At 39.6% G+C, this 25781-nt stretch overlaps 2 protein-coding genes across 2 annotated transcripts in view; both read left to right on the top strand.

Moving 5' to 3' along the window:
- The window catches only part of usp3 (ubiquitin specific peptidase 3), a 10643-nt gene extending 5965 nt beyond the window's left edge, over nucleotides 1-4678 (top strand). Inside the window, 5 exon segments of the mRNA XM_067589842.1 lie at nucleotides 1-82; nucleotides 203-321; nucleotides 468-581; nucleotides 1986-2053; nucleotides 2767-4678. The exon segment at nucleotides 1-82 is cut by the window's left edge and continues 15 nt beyond it. Of these exon segments, the coding sequence (XP_067445943.1) occupies nucleotides 1-82; nucleotides 203-321; nucleotides 468-581; nucleotides 1986-2053; nucleotides 2767-3235 (852 nt within the window). The 3' untranslated portion in view covers nucleotides 3236-4678.
- A 2495-nt stretch (nucleotides 4679-7173) lies between these two features.
- On the top strand, nucleotides 7174-14860 carry fbxl22 (F-box and leucine-rich repeat protein 22). The gene is made up of 2 exons (XM_067589837.1): nucleotides 7174-7658; nucleotides 11514-14860. Exons 1-2 carry the CDS (start codon nucleotides 7321-7323, stop codon nucleotides 11860-11862), a joined length of 687 nt encoding a protein of 228 aa, XP_067445938.1. The 5' UTR covers nucleotides 7174-7320; the 3' UTR covers nucleotides 11863-14860.
- The last annotated feature ends 10921 nt before the right edge of the window (nucleotides 14861-25781 follow it).

Genomic DNA, 25781 nt, shown 5'->3' with positions numbered 1-25781 from the left:
GATCTGTCTTTGGACATTCCCAGCCAGTTCAGACAAAAGAGAAGTAAGGACCAGGAGCCAGGGCCGACATGCACCTTACGTGGTAAGTTCTGTTTCCCACTGTCAGACTTAGTAGATGTCAGATTTTTTGTCAGTTTAAGTATCTTGAGTGTTAAGCTTCATAAGATTCATGAGAGCATTTTGTGTTTGTTTGGTGTTGTAGACTGCTTACGAAGCTTCACTGACCTGGAAGAGCTTGATGAAACAGAGCTGTACTATTGCCATAAGTGTAGAAAACGACAGAAATCCACCAAGAAGTTCTGGATCCAGAAGCTGCCAAAGGTAGGAGATGAACCATTCTCAATATTTTAGTGACAGTTTACTAAATTAGCAACACATTTAATACAACTGTTTATTCTGTGAAAGTAAACTAGTGTGGAAAATGCATTGAATTTTGTTGTAATTGGAGGTTTTGTTCCCAAATGTAGGTTTTGTGTCTGCACCTCAAAAGGTTCCATTGGACAGCCTTTTTAAGAAATAAAGTGGACACCTATGTGGAATTTCCACTGAAAGGTCTGGATATGAAGGGCTACCTGCTCGAGGTAAGCTCAAAGCATTATAAGAAATGCTAATAATAGAATTTCACAATATAGTTTTAATTGTAGACAAGGAATATAAGGACATAGTATACATCTGTCGTAACTCAGTGATTTACAAGTACATTTAAAATGATGAAAAAACAAGGAATAATAAATGTATGAAAATGAATGATAGTCCTCACAGAACATAGTTGGAAGCGTAATAGGTCAGAGGCCAACTGTGAACCCATAACACAGTATGCAAAGTAAAAAATATCCTAATACTTGTAATAATAAGCCATTTTCTGTGTCCACTTGTATGGAAGATTCAGAGAGGAAAAACAAGTTGTTGTTTTTTTTTTCTGAAGTGGTCATAGTGGAAATTTTATTGCCATCACTTCAGTCGTACTTGCAGGGAACAACACAATACCAGTGTACTTGTGCCAAATTTAAGCCTTTGTAATGAAGGGGTATGCGTTGGTAATTTTAAAAAAGGAAAGATCTTAAGCAAAATCCCAGACAACTGAGTTGTCAGCACGTGAAAAATGATTGTGAACGATAATGACTACATTGACGCTGGGCTCAAACAGAGGAGCCACAGACAGCATGAGGAATAGTCTGTTTGAAATGTAGATATTATAGGAGGTCTTTTTATATGCAAAATTGCAGTAACTTTGCCAAACTGGTGATTTAGTCAAACTAAATTTTCCCCATACACAGTCAGCTGATGATGGATTTTTATCCACACAGAGGTAAAAACATGTTTTGCTAGCTCTCAGAGAGATCACCGTCAGCCTCTGCTGTCGACTAGAGCATTACTACATCATGATCGTCATAAAATTGCACTGTGCACATTTATAGAGAAATAAATACAGATGTTAAATTAAAAATGCAATGTAAATGGCAGGCCTGTGTTGCAGTAAAGGTGTCATTCATTTCCAGAAGTCACTACTTATGCAGCCCTTGATTGTCTCTTGTCTGTGTAATCAGCATTGATTCATTTGCAATGCACTGACATTATTCTGTGTCAATGATCAGTTAAATGTCTAAATGGCTGCTGGCTCTAGGGGGTGCTCCTCTGCAACAATTTTGTCGTCTGACAATCCTGAGCGAGGCAGTATTGAGAGCTGGAATTTCCCTTCAAATTATTCTTTTTTTTGGTTATGATCCTTTAAGTCATATCATTTTTTGATTTGGTGAAACCTTGTAGGTCCTCTAAAATGCTGACTCAGAAGCCACCCAGGTTTTTTGGGAATTTGAAAGTACCATAATTACTTACTAACTTTTATGTGTGCACCATTATGAAACTGATACCTTTGTCCTGTGTACACATCCGGATACTAAGTTTTAAATATTTGGGGTAAGATTGTGTGGGTGGAATCGAGTGTACCGAAGTGAAATTCCCATCTTGCTTTTTTCTGTTTGCAGCCAGAGAACTCGTTACCAGAAAGCTGCCTGTATGACCTTGTTGCTGTTGTAGTGCATCATGGCTCTGGGTGAGTAGATGTTTTAGCATCTTTCAGATTATTTTCAATACGGAAAATGACAAGAAAATGCTAAAAGTCATGTTAATTGTTAAATTTGCTCTCATATGGAGTATTCTAGTTTTGGAAAGTCATACTGTAATATATATTCATGACTTCTGGATTTAAGTTTCATTTGTATATTTATAATTTACTGCACTTACAGCAGCATCTTGCTTACATTAGACTTGTTTTTAGGTCAAGAGGTTTTTTTATTTTCACACTATAGCTCACAGGTTATCATGTGCAGTGATGCACTCTCGTCACCATGGTAGCAAAATTAACAGCTGTTCCCTACACAGAAAAAAAAATGAACACCCAATAATAAATCCATACATTAGCATCTTGCCTGTCAGTTCTGCCTACCGCGGTTGGCAGTTGGCAGTTGGCTATTTGAGGTGTGTTACCCAATCGCTGCAGTTTTGTTGAAAAGCCTCGTGGAGAGCTGCAGTTAAAAAAAAAAATCATGTAGCCACTAAACTACGAGTTCCTGAAATGTGTTTCAATATGCCAAGAGCTGTTCATTGGTGTGCTGCTGTTTTACCTTTGACCTCTAAGTGGCGATGTTGTGTCGCTGATAGTGTGGTGAAGCTGAACATGTTCCTCTGACTCCAGCAGCTGCAGTAAATGTCTTGTTTGAAGCCAGACAGCAGAATGTGATATACTGTATGTATCTGTGCTCACAGGGTTGGATCGGGGCATTACACAGCATACGGCAGCCACGAAGGCCGCTGGTACCACTTCAATGACAGCACAGTGACTCTGACCAATGAAGACACAGTGAGGAAGGCCAAGGCCTACATCCTCTTCTACGTGGAGAGGACTGACCAGGTGGCCTCAGACAAGACTGCCACGAACAGCACAGCTGCAGTCACAGTCAAACCCGCTGTGGACGCAGCAGCCGCGGACACTGTTTCTTCAGAAGTAGTTGCTCAGGACAAGGTTGCATCAGACCCGATGGCCACAGACAGTGTTTTGATGGACGTGGAGGCCCCAGATAATGCTGCATTGGAAAATGTGGGCAAAGCCATGGCTGCACTGGATGAAGCTGGCACAGAGAGAATTGGTTCAGTAAATGCTGCAACAGATAGGGATACCTCAGACACGGCTGCAACAGAGGATGCTAGCCAAGCTATACAAGCCGCGGCACAATGATTTTGTCAGACTGCCTCAGAGCAGATCCTCACTCCACTCTGGCTTCACCTCAGTCACATTTCTCACAGTGCTTGATTTAAATAGTTCATTTTCACGTTTAAAGCTAGGGTAGGCAATTTATTTTAGAAGCATTTTTTTTGTATTTGTTGAAATTCTCTTTACTTTCTGAGAGCAATCAATAAATCAAATGCTCTAACAAAAAAGAAGAAAATCCAGGCTGCAAGCCTGTAATAAGTCCATCCAGTCATTTCATTCGGTCCGCATGAAATGATTGGATGGCCTACCTGCCTGTTTACCTACCTACCTGCGTACACTCTGCCCACCTCTTTCATTGTCCGCCTCCAAAACCTCCTCACTCACCAGTCCGTCAAAGAGCCAAGTTTACTTCCATGAAAGTCTCTCGCTCCAGCATTGTTGATAAGATTATGTGCCGTTCAGTTTCCCCCGCCTACAGGAAGTAGTCTGATGATCGCACATCGCTTTTCATTCTGCTTTCTGTTGATATTCCCATCTTTTTTTTTTTTTTTTTTCCTCTCCTGCAATTCATGCAGTCCTATTACTTCCTATTCGTTGGTATCCCGCTGCTCGTCTGACCTCCAAACTTTCCGCTGTGTGAGTGAGTGCTGTAGTAAACTGTTGTGTTGTGTGCACGTACGAAGTGCGTGCATATGCGCGTGCTCTTCTGGTGGGAGGAGCTTTGGACAGAGAGGAGAGGGGGGAGAGCTGCAGGGGGAGGGCTGTATTTTAAATTCTGGTGTTTTTTTTGTTTTTTTTGTTTTGTTTTGTTTTTTTGCCTTTTCCAGAAAACAGCCTACCCCAGCTTTAATGTATGTGCAAGTATTTTGTTTTTATGACCTGCATGACAGCATCATGTATAATTTGCTGCTCGATTTTGTTTGTTTAGTATGACATTTTACTTTTTTTTTTTTGATGTTGTATTCCTCGGTTGAGGTAGACTTCTCTCCGTATGTAATAGATTCCAAAGGTGATCGTTTAAAAGAATGAAGTAAAAGCTTTAGCCTTGGAAAACCTCTGTTGGTCCAATGTTTAGCCTAGACTGACAATATCCATTGTGTCAAGACACTGTGTCATTGTAACAATATTTGGTGTTTCTATTGTTTTTAAAGTTTCCAATTTTATATTTTCCACCTCTTAAGAACCTCGTAGTTCTGTTTTCCAGTTAGGGGAGATTTTAGGCTTTAGAATGCAATGCATTTATTGACTGACAAGTGCTCATTAGGGCTGTAAAAAGTTGTTTTTAACCTCTTGACCAGAACCAATGTGAAAGAATCATTCTCAAATTTTGTTTGTCTGTATTGGTGCCAGAGTGTCATTTAACATTTTATGTTGATCTGAAACAGGCACTGATGAAATGCTCTTTTAAAACATGTATCAGAAAAAGTGAAAATGAAAAAATACAATGGAGAATCCTTTTTTTTCAAATGTTTGTTCCTTTTTTTTATCTGTGGAGAAAAATGACCTTAAATTTCACTCATTTCTGAAACCCACTCCTTTTGTAGCCTTCCCCCAACCATAACAAATCCATTAGCACAACCAAACAACATGTAGAGGATGCAACTAGACACGAAGACAGGGTTGTTTATTTCTACCATTACTCTTTTATGCTATTCAAAATCTTTTTATTCTGACGGTGCTAATATCTAGTTTTATCAATCTTTTAAATGGCAGAAGCTCCGATTTTTGAATTACTTCTTCACACTTCAGAATCATGCTGCCACACTGCCTCATAAGGACAAATCACCTTAAATATTAGATCCAGGTGAAGTTTATTTGTGACACAGTATATTTGAATTCAATTGCACAATACAAAGTTATGAATTATAGTATAAATTAATTGATCCTGTATGTTAGTTTGCTGTGAAAGCAACAAGAAAAATTAAACCTAAAGAAGGACAAAGTTAAGGACGATAAAAGTTGAGCTGAAACTATTATTGGATTAGTCACTTGACAGAAAATTCATCTGCAACTATTTTAATAATCTAATTGTTTAATTTTTTCAATTTCAATTTTTTCTTGTCTTGCTTATTGTTCAAACAAAGAGGCGACATGAAGATGTCATCTTGGGCTCTAGGAAGTTGTGATGGGCATTTTTCACTATTTGTTGATATTTTATAAATGGATTGATTAATCAGTAGATTATCTGATACTGAAAGTTATTTGCAGCTGTAAATGAATGACCATCAAAAGAATATCTTCCTAATCTCACCTATAATTCTTTCAGCCTATACTGTAGCTGGGTGTTCTTTCTTTATACAGTTTTATTTTTATTATTTTTTTATTTTAAAGTTTAATTGTAAAGTGTAAAATAGACAGACTGGGTGTAAGGTACGGTGTTCATATCAGGAACTGTCCTCTTCACCTGTTGCGTCATTAGATTTTGTAAGCTATCAAACAACCTCATTATGGCTTGTAATGGAAAACATCCTTTGATATGTCCAAGTACAACCTTAGAAAGAGAGAACAAAGTTTTAGCAAGCCTTTTTTTTTTTTTGGTTGTTTTTCTCTTCCCTCTCACAAACATCTCAGCCCACACACACATACATAAGAGCTCCCCTCGAGACACGTGCCAGCCAGTCAGTCTTCTCGCTCAAGCAGAAACAAGCACTCCTGTATGCAGAGGAACAGCTGCTCGTCCTCGCCTGCTCACAGGTGGCTGTGGGCTCACTACTGTCCCCATTAATGACACAAGTGGCCTTTTTTACCTCCTTTTTTTTTCTTTTAGAGGCTAGATCACAGCTGCTAATAATAAAGCTCACATTGCGTCATGTTTGTTAGATCAGAAGTCTGGTGGAGGACATCATGACACACTGAGTCACCGTACAGATTAATCAGCCACTCAACAGTGGCATTTCCCAATGTCTTTTGTTTTTTGGAGATTGGTGATAACAAGTGGAACAGGACATAACTGGTAAAGTAACAGGGCGTAACGACTGAGATATAATGGTATTCTGCCTCTTACCATCTCAATGTGTCCTCTGTGCTCCAATTGAGCAATTTCAAACACACATACTGAGTCATAGTTCTCTATGTTCTTTTAGGCAAGGTGCTATGTAACACTGTGTGCCCGTGACTTTCACTCACACGCAAGGCTTGCCAGGTGTAACTTATAAAACGATTAGGCTCTGTAATTATCCAGAATAAGAGAGGGAAGTTCTTAGGTCCCAAAAATGGGTCAAGTCGTACTGTACGGCCTCTATTCAGTCCAGCACAACAAGTGTCTACTCCTATGATTGTAAAGCTTGTCAGCTGTTGATGCTGCGAAGAGGCCAATTCAACTCAGTCATTTGTGTTTGTGGTGGTGCTGTAGTGGGCCACATTATGCTGTAAGGTGTTTCTAACGTTTTTGCTCCTCTCTATATGAAGTGGACATTTAGCATGTTCAATTTTTTGCACCAAACAGCAGCATTTCTTTAAAAACAAATATTAGAATTGAAAAGGCACACATGCTTTAAATAAATCTGATATGGTTTTATCACAAAAAAGTTTGATTACTAGTTAATTATTTAAAAAACATCTTAAAATTACAATTACTACTCCTCCCTCATTGAAAAATATTGAATTTGAAAGTGGCTTTAAACTGTCAAACTCACATACACACTGTGAAGTTGAAATAACCGTAATACAAAACACATTTTCAGAGTCTGGACAACTGAGAACTTTAACCAGGGAGGCATTCATTTCAGGGTTATTGTATAGCAGTATAGTGTGGAGGTGTTTCTCTTTATTGTGACACTCAGTGTGTATGTGTATCTGAGAACTAGGCCAGGGCAGTGTAAACATCTGGCTCAGTCCAGTGGGCTGCTTACCGCCTGTTGAGAGCCATGACAGATGGAAAAGGGAGCGTATGGCTTAAACACTTCCATCTTTGACTGAACCAGCAGTTGTCTTCCCAAAATAGCCTTCACTCCACGGCCTTATATGTGCAGGCCTCCAGCGTGTGCCTGAGGAGGCATCATGTATCTAGGCCACACAATACGGGCTGTGGGCTCATTGTTGCTGCCTACCAGCAGGTCTATCACCGCCGCAGGGACAAGGCCTCTCTTGCTGTCTTGGGAAGGCTCACCATGCATCTCACACAGCTCAACCGTGAATGTCTCCTCCACCTTTTCTCCTTCCTGGATAAGGACAGTCGGAAGAGTTTGTCTCTTACCTGTCACCAGATGCGTGATGTCTTCCTGGACCCCCGTCTTTGGAACCTGCTCCACTTCAGCTCCCCTTGTCAGCTGAGGTGGGACAACTTTGTGCTGGGACCCTCTCTGCGTTACTTGACTATTTGCTGGTACTCCAGCAGGGTCCTGAAAGTGTGCAACATTGAAGACTGGTTGAAGACCTCGTTTCAGAAGGTCATCTGCAGTAAACATGAAAGCCTGGTCAGCAATTTCCTGGCTCATGTCTGCCACATGTGAGTGTTGTGTGTGTGATTATGTATTTTGGAATGATTTATTTTTTGTCAGTGATGAAATAGACCAACAGAAGACAGACAGAACAACACTAGCACCTCAAAATATAATCTGTAATGTAATCTGAAGCAGTGGCTTGTAAACACTTTCTTGGCTTGTAAACAAACTCGTGTCTGCTTGTGACTTCTCATAGCTCTCATAGTTTGGATATATCCAGGAGCTGTGACCAGTTCAACCAAAGATTGATTGAACCTCCAGTACTTTTGAGTCCTCAAGAATTGTAATTATCCTGTAATTCACAAAAAAAGGCAAAGATTTTTTTTTTAAAAAAAAGTGTGAAAACAAAGTAACACAAATATGCTTTTTTCTGCTTTACTTTCCTCTCACGAACGCTCATATTTACCTCGTGACCACTTGAGAACTGCTGATAGAAAGCAACAACAGTACAAGCCACAGCGAATACGACCACAACGCTGAAAGAACACCACTCTAAAACAGTCACAATTACATAAACATGAGAAGCTTTACAAAGGTATTTTGGATGTTCGACATTGTGTAATTGTCCCTGTTCTATTGTCCGTTGCTGTTGCAGTTGTTTTTCACAAGATAATGTTAAAATGCTTTACAGGAGCCTGAGGTTTCACACAAACATTCAAAAGTTTGTCTTCAATAATTTAACGTTTGCTCAGATGTCTCCTGAAAATGGATCACACAATTCCTGGGTTTTTCAGGGTCGTTCACACCCACCACAGGCAACAAAACTGTTTTCATTTAGCGGCACATGGCTTACTGAAGCTGCCATGTTTAGCTGTAGGCAGCAAGGAACAAAATCATTAGAAACAGATGGTGTATCCGGAGTTGGCTACAGAAACAGAAAAATGACACATCTGTGGGACTTTTAAGACTGATTCTATTAACTAACATAACTGTGGTCAGATATCAAATTATATTTATTGAATGATGTGATAGTTGGATTTGATAGGTCACTGTAGGACATGCCAGCTCTATTGGCTTTCAGCCCTGTGCGTGGCTGGCTGCATGCAGGAATCAGCCTGGAGAGGCGTAATGAGGTCTCTGGACAATTTCTTCAAGGCAGCCAGTAATAACCGTTGATGTGAGGGAGCCTGGCCACCGCAGCTGGCCGGGACAAGAGGAGGGAAGAGAGGCAGGCTCATTCGCTCAGTGTATGACCCTGTGAGGATTTCCTGTATTGTGAAATTTGAGACATGAGAGCTGTGAGACCAGTCCAAACTAGAACCACCTACTTTGTCTGGGCCCTGTATCTCAACACCCTTAAGCCACACTCATGGCATACTGATAAACCCTCCCCAAACTGTCTGAAGGAGAAGAAAGCAAGTGCACGTGACAGAGTGGGAGGGGACACAGTGAAGCTGTGGGGGTGATAAAGAGTGATTTGGCCGCGGACCCTCCCAGTCAGCTGGAGACTGGAGATTTACGCAGGCAGGTGGAGCCTACAATTGGCTCTTTGTTGCTGTCAGAGGAATGAACATGTGCGTCTGTCTCTGCCTGCCTCTTCCTGGATAAGACTCCGCGTAAACTCTGACGCCAAGCTCACGGCTGTCCTTTTTTTTTTTTCTCTTCTTCATGGAAAAAAACTATAAAACATAGCATGTCTTTGGGCCTCTTTATAGTGTTGTTTCCAGTGTGATGCTTCTCTAATGTCAGGTGACTAAATCAGGAACTAAGGAACTTCAATTTTTATTATCTTGAAGGCACAGTACTAAAATTATACAACATGAATTAACATGCTCAACATGCCATGTAGTGTGGGTTGTACAGTGGGTGGCACAAGAAGCTTTGGCATAGTTAAACATTTTCATTGCAAAGTGAGATGTACACCATTTGAATAAATCGATGTTTTCTCCTGCAAAACAAGTGCCAGCATAAAAAAAAACACGTCTTGGGTTACTATTTAAATTTCAAGTTATGACCTATGCTCACAACTTGCCTGCAACTTTATTTTTAAAATATTCACTTCTGAATTTAAATTGAAAGATGTTTGAAACAAACCCTTCTACTCCCATTTCACCCAAGGAGCTGAATGTGAAATCTATGTCGTAGCTCCTTTTAGAGTTCACTGGATAATTTGACCAGACGAAAAAACTGTTAGGAAACCAAACAGGTCATTAGAGAGATGATTACAGGTTAAGCAGTGTAGTTAGTGTTCTGCTGTGGCCTCAGCAGCAGAGATTTGTCCCCAGCTCAAACCAGACTGCCCCCCCACAGTTTGTTTTAATTTGAACTACATAATGTCTTAAACCTAAATGGAAAGAAGGACATACCACAGACATTTTTATGGCATACAGCATAGACAGATAGATGGATAAATAAATAAAGATAGACAAATGACAAACAAGGGAATACACAAACCAAAAATGGCTGGTGAGAAAATTCTTCTACATACTGTAGCTGGATTATTACTGCACTTACAATTTATTTATTCAAATTCCAATTTTAGATTTCAGAAGAAAAAAAACTGGAGTATTTTTTTCAATCAGAGGGTGCAGTCTTGTAGTTGGGACATGTTAATAGAAGACAAGTGTAAATGTGTCTAGAAACAGGACTAAGTAAGTGAGTTTGCCACCACAAGAGGTGCTATTAGCCAGTTGCCTGATGTTAAACATTACTTAATGTGTGTGTGTAGGAAAATAAGACAGGAGAATCTGATGTGGACATGTTACGATGAGGTGCACATACAGTAGTTACAGGCCTTTGTTTAAAAAAATATAAGAAAAAAAAAACACTATGTGCACAAAGTAAGGGGAGGTGCCACAACAGGGTGGATTATGTAACAAGAGTTGATGACGTTTTTATTCCTTTCATGTTTACCTCTATGTACCTTCTCTGTCGAGACACACTAACTGTAGTCACTAGAGAGCGACTGAACCTCTAAATGCCACCAGCTTTGAGCTCTTTTCATACCACCGCTCCACCTCCCCTTTTTCTTTTTCTGTTTTTGGTAATGTCAATACGGTGCAATCACATCCTCTGATAAAGCCCCACATTGGCCCCATGCAACAATGCAGTGGGGCACGTGGATTGACTGCTATCCCATGTACAGAGATTACTGGGGCAGTACCCTCAACACTTGCAGGCAACTGGAATATGTTTGGCTCACATGTGGTAAAGTGGTAAGATTATGTAAGTCTTTATGTAATCTGCATCAGCAAACGTGAATGACATCCTCGATCTTTTGCCATCAGAGTGTCTGTGTGCCAGCTCTATACCACAGGCCTGCCAGTAGGCTGCAGTGCACCCCTGATAGTGGGTGAAAACATGCTGTAAACATGTTTTTCACAGCAAAAAAATCACTTTAATTTGTAGAGGTCATTCCTGAAAAATGAAGTATGAAAAAATGCATTTTTGCCATGTTATATTTCATCAAATATCCTGTTATTGTTCTGTTCAATAGCACCATAGTCCATTTATTCACAAAAGCTTTTTAGAGGACGGAAACACATATGCCCAGAGGGACAGTGTGTAAAGAATAGACAGCTTGGTCAGGGTATTAAACTGCTTTATCATTAAACAGATCATGTTTCTGCCTGTCTGTTTGCATTCACATATGGCAAAGATTAGTCCCTGATCTATATGTTCTCCTCTGAAATCTGATTGTATTCAAGAGACCCAAAGAGTGTTTATTTGAAAATAAACGCACACGCCAAATAGCATTGCTTATTTAGGACTAGTCTTTCTTTAAACAAACTAATCCCTCCCTACTATATGATATGTCCTGAGGCGTGACGTGCAAAAATAACCGCAGGCAGGTCTCTACTCCATCACGTGTGTGCAAACCTGTCACTGGGTGATGATGTTGACTGCTGTCTGTGTCACAGGTGTCCCAACCTGCTCTCCCTAACCCTGTCTGGCTGCGCACACATCACTGACCAGGATGTGATCTCTGTGCTGCAGAACTGCAGGAGGCTGCACCACCTCTACCTGGAGAACTGCGTCCGCATCACTGACAGCATATTTGATGGAGTGGTGGCTCATGGCGTCAGTTTGGTGGAAGTGAGGGTGGACTTCTGCAGGAACATCACCCAGGCGGGGCTGCAGGCCGTCAGAGAGAAGAGGCCGAGCATTTGGCTGGGTGCGGAGAGAAGCGCAGGCATGATCCCCGACAGCAGGCCCGAGGAGGATGTGACGCTCAAGAGCACTCTGCAAAAACTCCTGCAGTTCTCCTGATAGAAATGCTTCTAAATCTTTACACATGGACTTATCATACATAGACATGGCTGTGATGCTTTTATGCTGATTTGTATCTATATTTTGTGTTTTTGTACCCTTAAGGTCGAGATGAAATGAAAAATGCCTTTTTAACCCTTTTAGATCACATCACCAGTCATATTGTGCTTCCTGTAAAACAAAATATGACGTGTGCTTATGTAGGCTTAAACCAATCAATTTCAACCAATTATATCATGACATCCACCCATTAATCGGTCTTCAACTTTTGGCGGCAAAGAGCAAAGATTCACTACGACACGCCCACTTTTCCACATTCAAATACATCACGATACAGAAGTGAGATGCTCTCAAAATGGTTTCATTTGGACTTTAACATCTTTTTACATAACACACATTAACTATGAGTCTTACTTACAAAGACATGCACTTCCTCAGCTGTCTTTATTCCAGAGAGAATTACACACACACAATAAAGTCTTAACTACACATGTGGCCTTATCGGTAATGTCAAATCAATACACGTCACTGATAAGGCCATTACACAATTTCATTCTTAATACCATTAGATAGTTTGATTAAAATATCACACACGCCTATCTCAGAGGGTTTACACACACCTACACAATAGAAAAGAACAAAAGACATAAAGGTTGCACTGTGAGATCCACCTCTGTCATGGTAAAAGCATGTCAGCGATGGGAAGGGTTCTCCAAGGGCAAAGTGGCCCTGTGCCTGAGCTGTGATTGGAATCGTGTTATATAAGACTGTGAGACATTCAAAAGTAGGTTGATTAGGCAAGTGTGTCTGTAAATGCCATGTGACAAATTTATTGCAGGCTGCTGCTGCAGGGCGCTCCCTGTCCTGTGAGTGCATATCTGAAGAATCACCATGTATTCAAACAGAAGGTTAATGTAATAATAATAAGAGGAAGCTTTTTTTTTTCTATCCCACGAGAGCGTGTGTTTTTCAGATATTGTTCAGAGGAAAATACTGTATGAAGCAAATTTTCTGTTTTCTTTTCATATTTAAGAAAGGTCAGAATACTGTGTGTTTTTCTATTGACTGTGTGTTTTTATACTGACTCTGTGTTTTTTTTTTAACTTATTGACTTTGTTAAAGAAAATTTTCCATCACTTTGTCATGGACAATAAAGTTTTTTAGAATATGAATCGGAATTTTTATAATGATGACAGTTTTTAGATTTGTATTTTTTATTTTAAATGACTCCCATTCTGTGATGGTGTTTAACGTTTCTGAAGAAAAGAAATCTTAAATAAGGTTTATTTGTCATTGTAATTAAAAACAATTCCACACACTGTATATTTAATATGATTCCACAGAGATGGAATCATATTAATATACATGCAAAATGTTGGGGCTGTTGACATCGACTCTAAATTGCATTTTGTAACAATATACAGTACTGTGCAAATGTTTTAGGCTAAGAAGTTTAGATTCTTATCTATCGTGCAATACCATCAGCGAGGCATCTAATCAGGGCCAATTTTATTCTGCAGCATGACAATGACCCCAAACATACAGCCAGAGTCATAAAGAACAATGTTCAGCCACATGATATTATGATATGCCGCCCCCATCCTCCCCACTCACCACCCACAGAGCCCTACATGAAGAGACAGAAGCAACTGAGACGCCTAAATCCACAGAGGAACTGTGTCAAGTTCTCCAGGAACAACCGACCTGCCAAATACCTTTAAACACTGTGTGCAGGTGTACCGAGGAGAACTGCTGCTGTTTTTTATATTTAGATTTCATTTCAGTGTCTTCTACTACATTTTGAATGAAGATAATTGATAAATAAAAACTATTTATAGCATTATTTCTGAAAGCATCCTAACTTTACTTTAGTGTCTCAAACTTTTGCACAGTACAGTATATCTGAGGAAATTGTATCCTATCACTAGTTGATTGATCTGATTTGTGATTAAACAAAAATGAATTTGTATTTGAACTCTGTTTAAACATGTTTGGGCTTGGTTACATGAAACGGAATGAGCTGAGGAATGTGGTTCGAGTGGTTTAGGCAGCAGCGTACATTTCAAAAACTCCAGTTGGCAATTACAGTAACTCTCATTAAAAAAGCATCAAGAGTCCATCGATTGTAATTTTTCATCCGAGTGATACCAAAATTTTGCATATTGAGTTGATACTGCGAGTCAGAACACATTTAAATGAGATAGAATCACAGTATTTACAGGATTTTCTCCATTTTTCTGCCCTATAGACACATGGCATCCCTATAATATATCTACACAGTACAGTATGTACCAGGCTTACTTCAAACAAAAAGCGCCCAAGGATGAATAAGGATAGCATACATACTGTAGCATGTTCTCTTTTAATATACAGTAATGTGCTGTTTTCAAAGAAAGTCCCAAACCAAGTGGATAAATAAAACCCTGCTGCTTTACTGCACTGAGACAGAGACTCACTGTTTAGAGGCCAGACAACAAATGCTATATTATTTACTATCATAAATACACCTTGCCAGGATAGAGCTTTAAGAGTTATGAGTTCCAGGTGGGGAGACTCCTGAGGCACATCCGGCTGCCTACAGCACTCCAACACAATAACAGGCCTGAGCGTTAGACACAACATGACTGTATCAAAGCGTCTGTTTCCGCTAGAGGCAGATTTTTTTTTTTTTTTTTTTTTTATGGCTGTATCATTTCAAAAGGAGACAATCTTGAAAGACCTGTTGCCCAGATGTCTGTGCTTAAAAGCACTGCTTTTCTTTTTTGTCACCTCACTAGTAGGTTTCATATATAGTATGTGTAACATCGTATGACTCCTCATTCATGTAGCTCCTTTAGTCTATCTAAATTGTTAATAATGCATTCAAGCCCAGCCTTCGCTCTCATGGAATCCAGTGAAAAGTAATAATTTGTTTCAATGAACAAAAGGTCAGTTTGTGCCTGAAAAGAGTGGCTACTCTGTTGAATATCATTTCATTAAACAGTGAAAGTCACACTCAGAGCCGAACAATGTTTTTTTGTGTGTGTTTCTGTGTGTGTGTGAGAGATTTGATATTTACATAATTATGCAGAACCATAAACACATAATTAGGAAATTCACAGTATTTGCTGCTCAGATCTCACACATTTCAGGAAATGCAAATGCACTTATACTAGATCTGGTGTAATTTAAAGCCCTCAAGATCAAATGGACCCCCACATGCGCCTGTCTCCACTGTGGAGTGTGAAGGAGCTCGAACTTGTTTAAGCAACCTTGCCTGAGGAAGGACAGACTGACTTTGGGGGGTCGGGAATAACTATGTCTTCAAACAGACCACACTTTGCAATTACAGTATATCCCTCCTTTATGAGAACAGTCTGGCAGAAGGTTCATCTTCAAAAAAAAGTGCTTAAGTGGAATATTGTGTCAACAGATTGCTGGTTGAAGCTTTACTCAAGATGAAACAGTTGATTTTTACGACACTGCGTCAGAGAACATACAGTATTTGAAAAAAAACTATGATGATTTATTTGAACTGCTTGAGGAGTGTCGTCACATTGCCAGTCTTTCTGGTAATATGTACTTTTAGTTGTAGCACTTGTATTATAATATGCATTTTTTTTTAGCAGTCTAACTATTTATTGAGTTATTTTATCCTGTGTGTGTGGTTGAGATCTGTGTGTTTGTGTGTGCTTTGCTTGATATACTTTTAAATGATCCTGCTTGATGAAAAAAGTTTTTTGAACTGATCTTCATTATGTTGCTTTTCCACTGAAAGCACACGATTGTTTAAATGCTGCATCTACTGTAGCTGTTTGCCTAAATGTTTTCCATAAAGCTTCATACAAATAATCCACCTAACAAGTTCAATACTCTGGAAGAGGTGCAAAATTGTGGTAAAATAAACACTCAGGTTCAGATTTTGCAGGTTTATCTTCTATTCAAATGCCTTCAAGAACAGAGAAGGATCTCTGCTGGACACAACTAAATGAACAGCAAAATTTAAATTTTGACAGAAAATCATGTCAAAGGCTGATTCCAAGGGATTGATTAAATTTGTTACGCTTGCTTCATTAGAATAACAAATTTCATTAAAAAAAAACTCAGCCGAGGGAAACTGCTAACTCTAATAATTTTAATTAGCTGCTCTGCTCTCGACAAGTGGCGTCTCATGGAGAGATGAGAGACTATGATGTTAATGATGTAGCATTTTATGCATTTGGTTAGGGAGATACATTTTAATGTGAATCACAAAAGACAAAACATAAATTTATATTTTAATCATTTACATGTGGAATTTGTTATCATAATAAGTATTTTTAATGGACTGTGCTAATACAGGTTCCTCACAGGTGAGGCAGCATTTCAAAAGCAACTGAAAAAAATAAAGTTTGCTCTCTTAACTCCTCTCCACCAAATGATACTGTTTATTTCCCTCATCTTTCATCACATGACTTCTAAAAGCCATCGTTTAGACCTGAAAGGAATATTTAACTGGTGGAAATGATGCTGTAGAGTCACTGCGGTTTTCAACAGCTTCATAACAACTGTGTCTCCTTGTGGGAGAATTTTACTGTTTTTTAAACCTACACTTTGTGAAAAGTTGTTTCCCATAATTTAGGATTGTGCATCACAATTTAACTTTGAGAAACATTCTTCTGCAGTTTCTTAATAGGTTCAAACACAAGTCAGCTGTTACAACCTTCAAAAGCTAGGACAAATCTGCTTTTTTAAAAACAGGAAATTCACACTACAGCTCGACACCTTGTATGTCCTCCTGCAGAAAATATGCACAAACCATGCAGTCTATCAGGTTTTTTTCGTTTTATTTTGTACCTCCTCCTGCTTCTGGTGTGGATGAAGCCAAAACAGTAAACAAAACCGTTTAGAAAATGTATTGCAAACAGTTTGTTTTCAAGCCCATTAAGAAACTGCACCAGAGTGATTATTAACAGTGAGGTTGTTCTATGTATATTAACACACATAGCACAATTTTAAATTATGGTAAACTGAACATATCTTCTCATAAAAATGACAACAGAGAGTTCATGTTACTGTGATTTAAATTATTAAATATAAATACATGTGATACACACTGTGCAGAACATTTTGGGGGAGAAAATAAGTACAACATACAGTCTGCATCTTCTCATTAGCAGAGCAGATCCCCCATATAATATGTGGATGCTCTCAGAGTGACAGCAGGTAAATAAATCCAGCGTGTTATCTTAAGGGCTCATATGTAAAGGCCTTTGTGGAGCTAGTAGTGCAGACCTTTCCCCTGTGTGAAATATGAGCTGATAAAGACAGGATGCTGGCAGTAATAGAGGAAGGGAGGATTGAAGCAATGGAGGTAAAAGGGAAGGAGTAGCCATCTGAGCCCTGAAACCTGAAATCAGCAGTTCCCTGACAGCCTTATAAGGTCAGCCATGGGAGGCAATTCAAGTATCCACCCACTGATTACTCACCCGTGGATGGGGAAGAGGGTGAGTGAAGGCTTCAGCAGAAGGGAGGAAGGAAAAAGGAAAGGGGGAGGGTTTGTGTTTTTTTGTGTTTCTGAGTACTTTGTATGTTTGTGAGTCCGTGACCAAGTGCTCGCCCAGGGCCCAACTCAGGGAGGGGCTCTCTTGATCTCCATCACTACAGACGACATCTGAGCCTCAGAGTGATATTAGATGCAGAATAATTTGGCTTCCGCAGCTAATCAGTTACTGTGCTACTTTTTACAACCCAAAGCTTTATGAGTCTGGGGTAGCTGGCTGTAACCTAAAACTCGTTTCCAGATTGTACGCTCCACAATACAGGATGAGAAATGCAGTCTAGACAAGCATGTTATCTTCCTTTGAGTCAGGATGTAAGGTTATAAATTCCTCAGTGTCCGCCTCTATTATCACATGTAAATATTCATGTAAATTATGGGCAGTTTGGGCACATTTATACTGGGGCGTCCTGAGCTGATCAGATAAGTCTGGTCAAGTGTTTGCAGGTGTGAATACATCTAAGACATGTTGGGACTATCAGATTTTGAAAAAAACACTTATCATGTTACACAGTTTTGCTTATTTGACTAATGCAACATCATATATCTCTAGCAGTTTTCTCATTTGGTTGATTCATTGCCTCCACCTGAATGTACAGTGTCCCTGTTAGTCTGTCTGAATGAATGAGACACTAGCAACAGTTTTCACAGTTATTTCTCTTTTATTCTGTCTTTTCTTTTTAATCATTCAGGTTGTTTCAGAGTTTGCCCCTTTTTCATGTTATTTCTCCAACCAGCTACAATTGAACAAGGCTAAGAGTATATAGCCATGCTAGCTGCTCAGTGAGTCTGTCCTTGAGCTAAATGTTCATTCTGAACACTTTTCATTCTGATATTGTGAGGTACTTTGAGACATATTTTGTGTTATCGGTGAGGTTTATCTAGTGAAATAAAAGTAAAGAGATGCTCACATGCTAACATGCTCATAATGACACTGTTAATAGTTGTCTAGATATTTCACTCTGAACCACAAATGTCAACCTCACAGTGGCACTAGAGGAAAAGTCAGAGGATCACCAAAGTGTATTAGGTTCCTCTGGAACCATGTACGTCATGGCAATCCAACTAATAATTGTCGATATATTTCAGTCTACTATAGGGCAAAGTGGTCGACTGACCACTCGACAGATGCATGCATGGCTAAAAACATAACTTTTCCAGGACAGGATGGTCTTGATGCAGTTTGATTTATATCTGGCAAAGGAAGATGTGTTGATGAACCTACACGAACATGAAATGCAGACAAATCTTATCTGAGAAACAGATGCATGAAGTGACGAATAACTCCCTATCAGAGTTTAATTAGAAATATTTTAAGTCTCACTGTTAATGGCATTTCAGCACTTGGTACATCTGTGTACTTCAACGCTTGTATGTTCTGTCTTGCACCTGCTTTGGTAGGTGTGAGTCTGTCCTCGGGGTCTGCAGATGGAGAGACCATTTTAATAATGTAGCAGAGCTTTGAAGCCCTTCTCTTGTCCTAGGATACTTTATTCTCCATATTTCCTGCTGGAGTAACTCAAAGGCTCCTTGCCTGAGGCCTTAGGTCCTTAGGTAGCTCTCTAGAGTCTGCCTTGCAGCTGAGGCCACAGTTGTGAATTATTTAGAGAGCTGTAGTCTTTTGTAGCTATGTGGAGACATATACAAAGGTGTGTATATATACACAGTGAATTATATTTATATCAAAACTGAAATTAAAATTACTTTTCAGGGCTAAGGTTAGTTGTCCTTGCACAACCATACTGGTGGTGAAATGAGATTGATCATGCAGCAGAGAAGGAGATAAAGAGGGAAGAGGACTGATGCAGGAGGGGGATGTAGAAGGCCGGCTCAAGGACACATGGAGTCCTGGGAAGAGACAATGTTTGTGTCTGTCACAATACGACAGCCAAAAAAAGAAAAAGGCACATGAGTCGCAACACAGACGGAGGTTTGACTCAGTTGTTTGCAGTCTCTCACCTCCCACTTTCATACACTGTGAAACCACATCAAGATTTTATCCCACTTCTTTGTGCAGACTTAGCTGCGAGAACTCAACATTAATCCTCCCTCAGTGTGAGCTTTACTGGATGTACACTTTGTCCTGATTCGAAACATTTGGGTGAAAAGTGAAATGAGGATACTGCATCAAAATTCAACGCAGATTTTGTTTTTCCTCCACATTATGCTGGCATTGTGCAGACTCAGTTTCCACATATTCTTTTAGTCTGAGTGCCGCTTCCTTCCCATCACCCATAAAGCATCATGTAACATGTCTGACTGAAAATGGAGGTCTTGAGTAATCCAATCGCCACACTAATAGCATCTAATGGCATCTCCACTTTCATTTTGTCATTGTCTATATTCAGAGCTAGTGAGTCTCATCGGTTTAAAACACTGCAGATTAAAACAGACCTGCAGGTTGCTGCAAATCGGTTACAAAGCATGATGTGAAGTAAACGCAGCCACCTACTTTGGCTCTTATATTGTCATTTCATACTAAGATGCTCCAGTTTGTGCTCTGTTATTGACAGACAGCAGAAAGCTCCAGAAATCAACCTATTTCATAACAATATGTATTTATGCACACATTTCTTGCTCCCTAGATACTTTCAGTATGATCTAATAATTCCAAATTTGATTTCCCTGTGGTTCTTAGCTAACTTGTTTTGGCCTGAGGCACACACGAAATAAGAGGCAAGAGCACACAGAAGTGGGGCTACTGCTCCCCTGTGAGCCAGAGGATGGGTCTATTTGTGGAGCTATTTCTGTTTCCGTCTGTCAGAGCATTCACAAAGGCTGCCGAGCTTTGGCCAGAGCGCATGTGAGGGAGTAAGTGGAGCACTAAAGGGGAAGACAGTGAAGACACTGATGATGCTCCCTGGCACAGCTTCAGGCAAGGACAGAATCAAATGCAGTGCAGGATGTGAAGGAGCACACTGAGCCGATATCGTACACCATGTGCTGTTTGCTTGTCCCCCATGTGGCCTGGTAATTAGACAGGCAGTATGAGGGCCCTTTGTGTCTGCTGTCGATCACAGCCTCTACAGAGAGGTTGCACACTTGGACCAGACTGCCTATCCAACTGGTCGTACTCTGCAGGAGATGTAGGAGGACAGCCAGCCTCCTCTGACGTTAGCATGGATGGAGGACAGAGCAGCAGATGACATGTGCAAATAGGAGTGGGAGGCTGAATGAAGCACGCTCGTGAGTCACAGCATGTGCACATGAGCGCGCTACTTATAATGACAGGCTTTCAACTTGAGTTCATAATGCATTCCCTCTTTTGTTGTCAGCATTCAAATTGCAAGGGGGGACGTGGATGGAAAGGATTAGAAATACAGAGAGTTTTAATAGGTTTCTAACCTTGGTGACCGAGAGAAAAACAGCAGCAGCAGCAGCAGCAGCACCAGCAGGATAATCTGCCACTTAAGCTCACTGTCTCTACTATGTTCTATAGGAGGTCAATGTTGAACATGTGTGCACATTGTTAAGTGTTAAAGGTCACTTACCTCCACTTGCTTTAATACAAAAACTGAAGAAACTTCAATCCAGATTCAACCACACTTTTTGACTGTAGTAAAGCAGGTTTTTAAAACTAGAATTAGCTGTGAGACTGTCTATAAATCTATGTTTTTGTAATGTGATTTATCCCAAACTATGTGAATGGTGCCTGCAAGCTTTGATAACTGCTACAAGCTTTGGTTCGGCTCTGCTCAGCCAGATCACGTCATCGGACAGCCATTATCATTCTTCAAATCGTCCTCACTGTACAAAACAGCAGCTGGATGTGTTTCATAGTGAACCCTCAGACCTCTGACCTCATTCACATGATTTCCTGGATGATATGTGGCTCAGCTGTGACATTTTAGCTGGCTCTCTGTGAATGTTTTAGAAAATGAATTCTCTGACAGGTCAGCTAGACCTCACATTACACATTGTGTCTTGTTACGTTCTACTCAAAAGGTGATGCCAAAGGTTAGGTCAGGTGCGGTAAGAATAGCTATGAGATCTTATCAATATCTTTCCTGCAGAAACTCAGTGGAATGACTGTGGACTTACCTTTGCCCCAAATTCTGCAATACCTGTGACAGAATGGAAAAAGAAGTAATAGATCTCATAAAATTTAAGGCACTTCAACTTGTCTTGTGGTGAATGAAATTGTACACACAGACAACCATTGAAGAGTATTTTCTAGCATAGTATTACTCATTGAGTAAACTAAAGACATCAAGTTCAATAAATAAATGTCCAGTCATGTTGAAGATTTATACCACCCTCACATCTGTAAGGTAAATTTGAAGCTACTGCTGGTACCCTGTTAGCTTAGCTTAGCTTAGCTTAGCTTAGCTTAGCTTAGCTTAGCATAAAGACTGGACAAGATTTTAGGACGTTTCTGCACCTGAGTGAAGTCCAGCACAATAACCCCTGTAAAACACAACTTGATTCATTCATTTTTACACTTGGGTTTTTGTATGGACTAAACAAACAAGATATGTGTTAATTAGTAACCTTTGCTGGTAGGAGGATTTTACCTTTTGACAGAGTCAAGCTAGCTGTGTCCCCCTGCTTTCAGTCTTTATGCTAAGCTAGGCTAACTAGCTGCTGGCTATAGCTTCTCATTCAATCTTCTCAACTGCAGTACCAGTCAAAAGTTTGGACTCACTCCCTTGAATGAGTGTCCAAACTTTTGACTGGTACTGTAACTCTAAGACAATGAAAAAGCATCCAAAAAACTATTCCTTTAAAGACAACCTGGAAGCCTGTTAATAAAGCTGTCTGTCAGTAAAATTCAATATGATGATTCTAGCAGATGCTATTTTAGATCTTCAATCATCTCATAATCAAACTTTTACAAGTACATGGAGTCACTCCACGTACTTGTAAAAGTTTCATTATGAGTTTAGTCACGGCAGGAGGAGGAAATGTCAGTCGTTCCAGTCAGACCAGGGCCCATGTTTTCATAGGAGAACAGAAAAGCTTTACTGAAGCCAAGGACAATAAGAGGTCACTGTGTGTTAAGCACCGGCAAGTGCACAGTCACTCTTACTTCATAAGTGTTTCCGTATCAGGTGCAAGAGAGAACTTGTTAAGATAACAACACACTTTGTCATTTTGGGTACAGCTGGTGATTCCTGGCAGTGCTTTTCACATTCTTCTTTGAGGTGGTGAAGCTCATTTGCTCCTAAGTCTCCACTTTGACATAAATCTGTAATTTAGATGCCTTTAAAATGCATCATTTCTTGGACTTAGTATCAGTACTCAATACCTTTAAAAATCATTTGGATGGGAAGGATTGGTGGCATTTTACACAGCTGAATGAAAACATATCAAATGAAGTGCTCTATTGGTATTAGTATCACTTTAAAGGTACTGGTATTAGTACTGGTAATGCAATTTTTTTAATGATATCCAGCCCTAGTCATTTCAGATTCAGTCTGTTTCATTAGCCTTTGTAAAATGGAAACAGAAGGTTTTGAACACAAATTTCCATTCAGAAATGCACACTAATCCACTAATTGGTTGGACACTAACGCACGTGGATTTACACATACATTTAAAGCACGTACACTACACACACAAATGTACACAAACCCATTGACCTGCTAAAAGCCCATCCCCCACTCTTTGTTTCTCTTTGCTAAGAAATACCAGCTCCTCAGCTCCTGGGCTCAGCCATCTGTGACACTCTGAACCTACTGACCTTGTGGAAAAGCAGACCCGTAAATTAGCCTAAAACATTTGGCTGAAACCTGTCCTCCTGAGGATCAGTTGTCAGGCTCAATGTGCTTTGCTGTGTTTTGAGGTTATTTCCCCTCCGTTCACACCCCTTTACCACTGCGCACGTGTGTCTGAGATGTTCATTCCATTGCATAAAAACCTAAATCTATGTTAGTTTCCATTATATCATGTATCCTCCTTACATAATTATATGGTTTCTTCTGCTGCTCCTGATATGTTGGGGCATTATTCAAATATGCAACATACAGCTTAAAAGTCAGGTTGTTTTTCGGTATTGTATTAAAATGTGTTCCGTGGAGTTTCATGCAGTCATTCATGGCCTTGTCATTTAGAAAAAGGAGAAATACAATAATGATCGCAGATGTAGATATTTATCTTAGAGGAAGCTGAGAGACTGTATCTGGAAAAATAACCCACAATCTCACTACATGGTCACGTTTTATTGACAAAATGAAAATACCACAGAGAGGATGGGCTTATCCCCAACGTATTGCAGCCAACACAGTATGAAATCACAAGTGGAAGTAAATCCACACGCACAAAGACATGTAAGGAAAATTTAGTGCTTATGGCAACAGAAAACATATCATTCAGAAGTCCCAAGGATTACTGCAAAGGAAGATTTAGTGCAGGATAAATGGCTATAATGTTGAGCGTCCTTGACTGGCTTAGTTTGTGGCTAGACATAATTAGCTGTGTGACCATTAAACTGTTTAACCAGGATCCCGCTGAGCTGAGCTCCAACGGATGCTGCGTGAATTCAGACCTCCTTGGAAAGTTAATGGGCCATGGGGGAGGCTTGAGCTAAAATTAGGCGGCAGAGTTTCATCCTGACTATGAGATTTGTGCCCAAAGTCCACAGAATTCCCCTCCCCCTTCCCCGTCACTACTACTCTTTAGGCTGTTGGCAGATTCGTTTGCGCTTGACCTAGTTAATGTCTCTGGAGAGATGGAGGAGTAAACACAGGCAACTGCTCCTCTTTAGTAAACCTGGAATTTTCCATACTTTACACACCCAGTTCACAGGCCAGACTAGTGTCCACAAAAAGGAGAATGAGAGGAACATTTTTTGGCAGGTAATCTACTATGGGGGAAAATCCACAATCTTTAAAGTTTAATAACTCATTGACTAGGGTAGACCAAATGTCACAGCTTCAAAATATTCTGTTACAGTGACATTTAAAGACAGTATTTAGCTAAATGTCAGATTTATATTTGCTGTGCAGTATTTAGGGGCCTCCATATGAATCTACTGTAGACTAAGTAAACTAAGTTTAAGATTACTCTTCAGAGACAACAAATAATAGTGTCTCCCTTTAGTCCTTCATCTACTACACATGAGAACATGTACTATACAACCGAGAGAGATAGGTAGGCCAGTCAAAGTAGAGCACTGAGCTCAGATAAAATGCATCCAGACGTGGTTAACACTGGCAAATTACTTTTCACTTAGCAGTGGCCTACAGGCCTGAGATGGGTGCAAAACTTCAACAACAACACTAATTCCCTGAAGTAACCATTAGTATCGTCTTAATCTCCATGTACTTCAAATTTTCTTAAATCATGTCCTTTTGTTTTAATACTTTCCATTATCCATATTTCCAAGTACTTTGTATGTGTGTGAATGTAGGATGTATATTATGAGGATTTTATCCAACATCTGCTTAAATATTTGCATTGTAATTAAAAACAATGACAAAGACATGATTAGCTGTTCCATCAGTCTATCCATTCTTCCCTTTAATATGCAGATGTGTGACTCATCATTATTTTGATGTAATATGTTTAGAACTGTCTTCATGCTCTTGAAAATAGCAAAAAAGGATTCAAAAAGAGATGCAAAAGAAAACCTTTGTCACTCTCTCATTCACTCATTCACTACTCCTTATAGAATATAATACTTTGCTATAACATAATGAGCAGTACTTTGAAGTTTCAGAAACATGTGAATCATGATCACTGTGCGTCATCACTGACAGGTGTAGTGTTTCGTTGTTCGACTGTAATTTCCCTGTCAATAAAATGTGACGCATTGCATTTCGTTCCATAGTGAGAAGTTTCAAGGGAGCAAACATTTCACTCTCAGGACAGTTAAATAAAATGTCAGACAGAAAATATGGAGTCATTTTGAATTACTGGTAGGGCTTACGGAGACACGTCAATGAAACAGAGCCATCATCGGTTATCAATTACACCTGTGCTGTTCCTGCTATGACAAGTCGAAATGTCTGTGTAAAAAAGAGTCACTTATTCACAACTCACAATACGTAGCATATGAAATAAAATGAAAAACTACGTGACATTATGTGATTCTATGTAGAGAACCAAATAATGTGTCGGATAAAAAAAAGCTCATTCTTTTTGTTGCCTGCAGTGTTAGGAGCCATTAATCGTACACTACTTTTATGTTGCATTGTGGAGTACATCTATTCTGCAGAGTATGATAATCCTGACTAGACGATGGCAAATACACTATAGACTACAGTATAATGAATAATTTCAGAGACAGCCCTAGTGCATACACATGCATGTATTATGAGAAAATACATAATTTGTCAGACCGTGAGAACTTTATGACCTAAATATCACATGCCTGAAAACGTTGTCTAATAAACATGACACAAAAATGTCATCTTATTATCATATTAGCTATGATGCCAGTGGCAGCGGAGATTGCTGT

Source organism: Thunnus thynnus, chromosome 5 (genome assembly GCF_963924715.1).
Source record: "Thunnus thynnus chromosome 5, fThuThy2.1, whole genome shotgun sequence".
In the NCBI taxonomy this organism is placed as follows: Eukaryota; Metazoa; Chordata; class Actinopteri; order Scombriformes; family Scombridae; genus Thunnus; species Thunnus thynnus.
This window is presented reverse-complemented; position numbering and strand designations above follow the sequence as displayed.

Bases quoted from the DNA above. Each gene is read 5' to 3' on its own strand.
- fbxl22 (XM_067589837.1), top strand. From the start codon at position 7,321: ATGCATCTCACACAGCTCAACCGTGAATGTCTCCTCCACCTTTTCTCC. The intron at 7,659-11,513 runs GTGAGTGTTGTG...TCTGTGTCACAG, and splicing joins CTGGCTCATGTCTGCCACAT to GTGTCCCAACCTGCTCTCCC.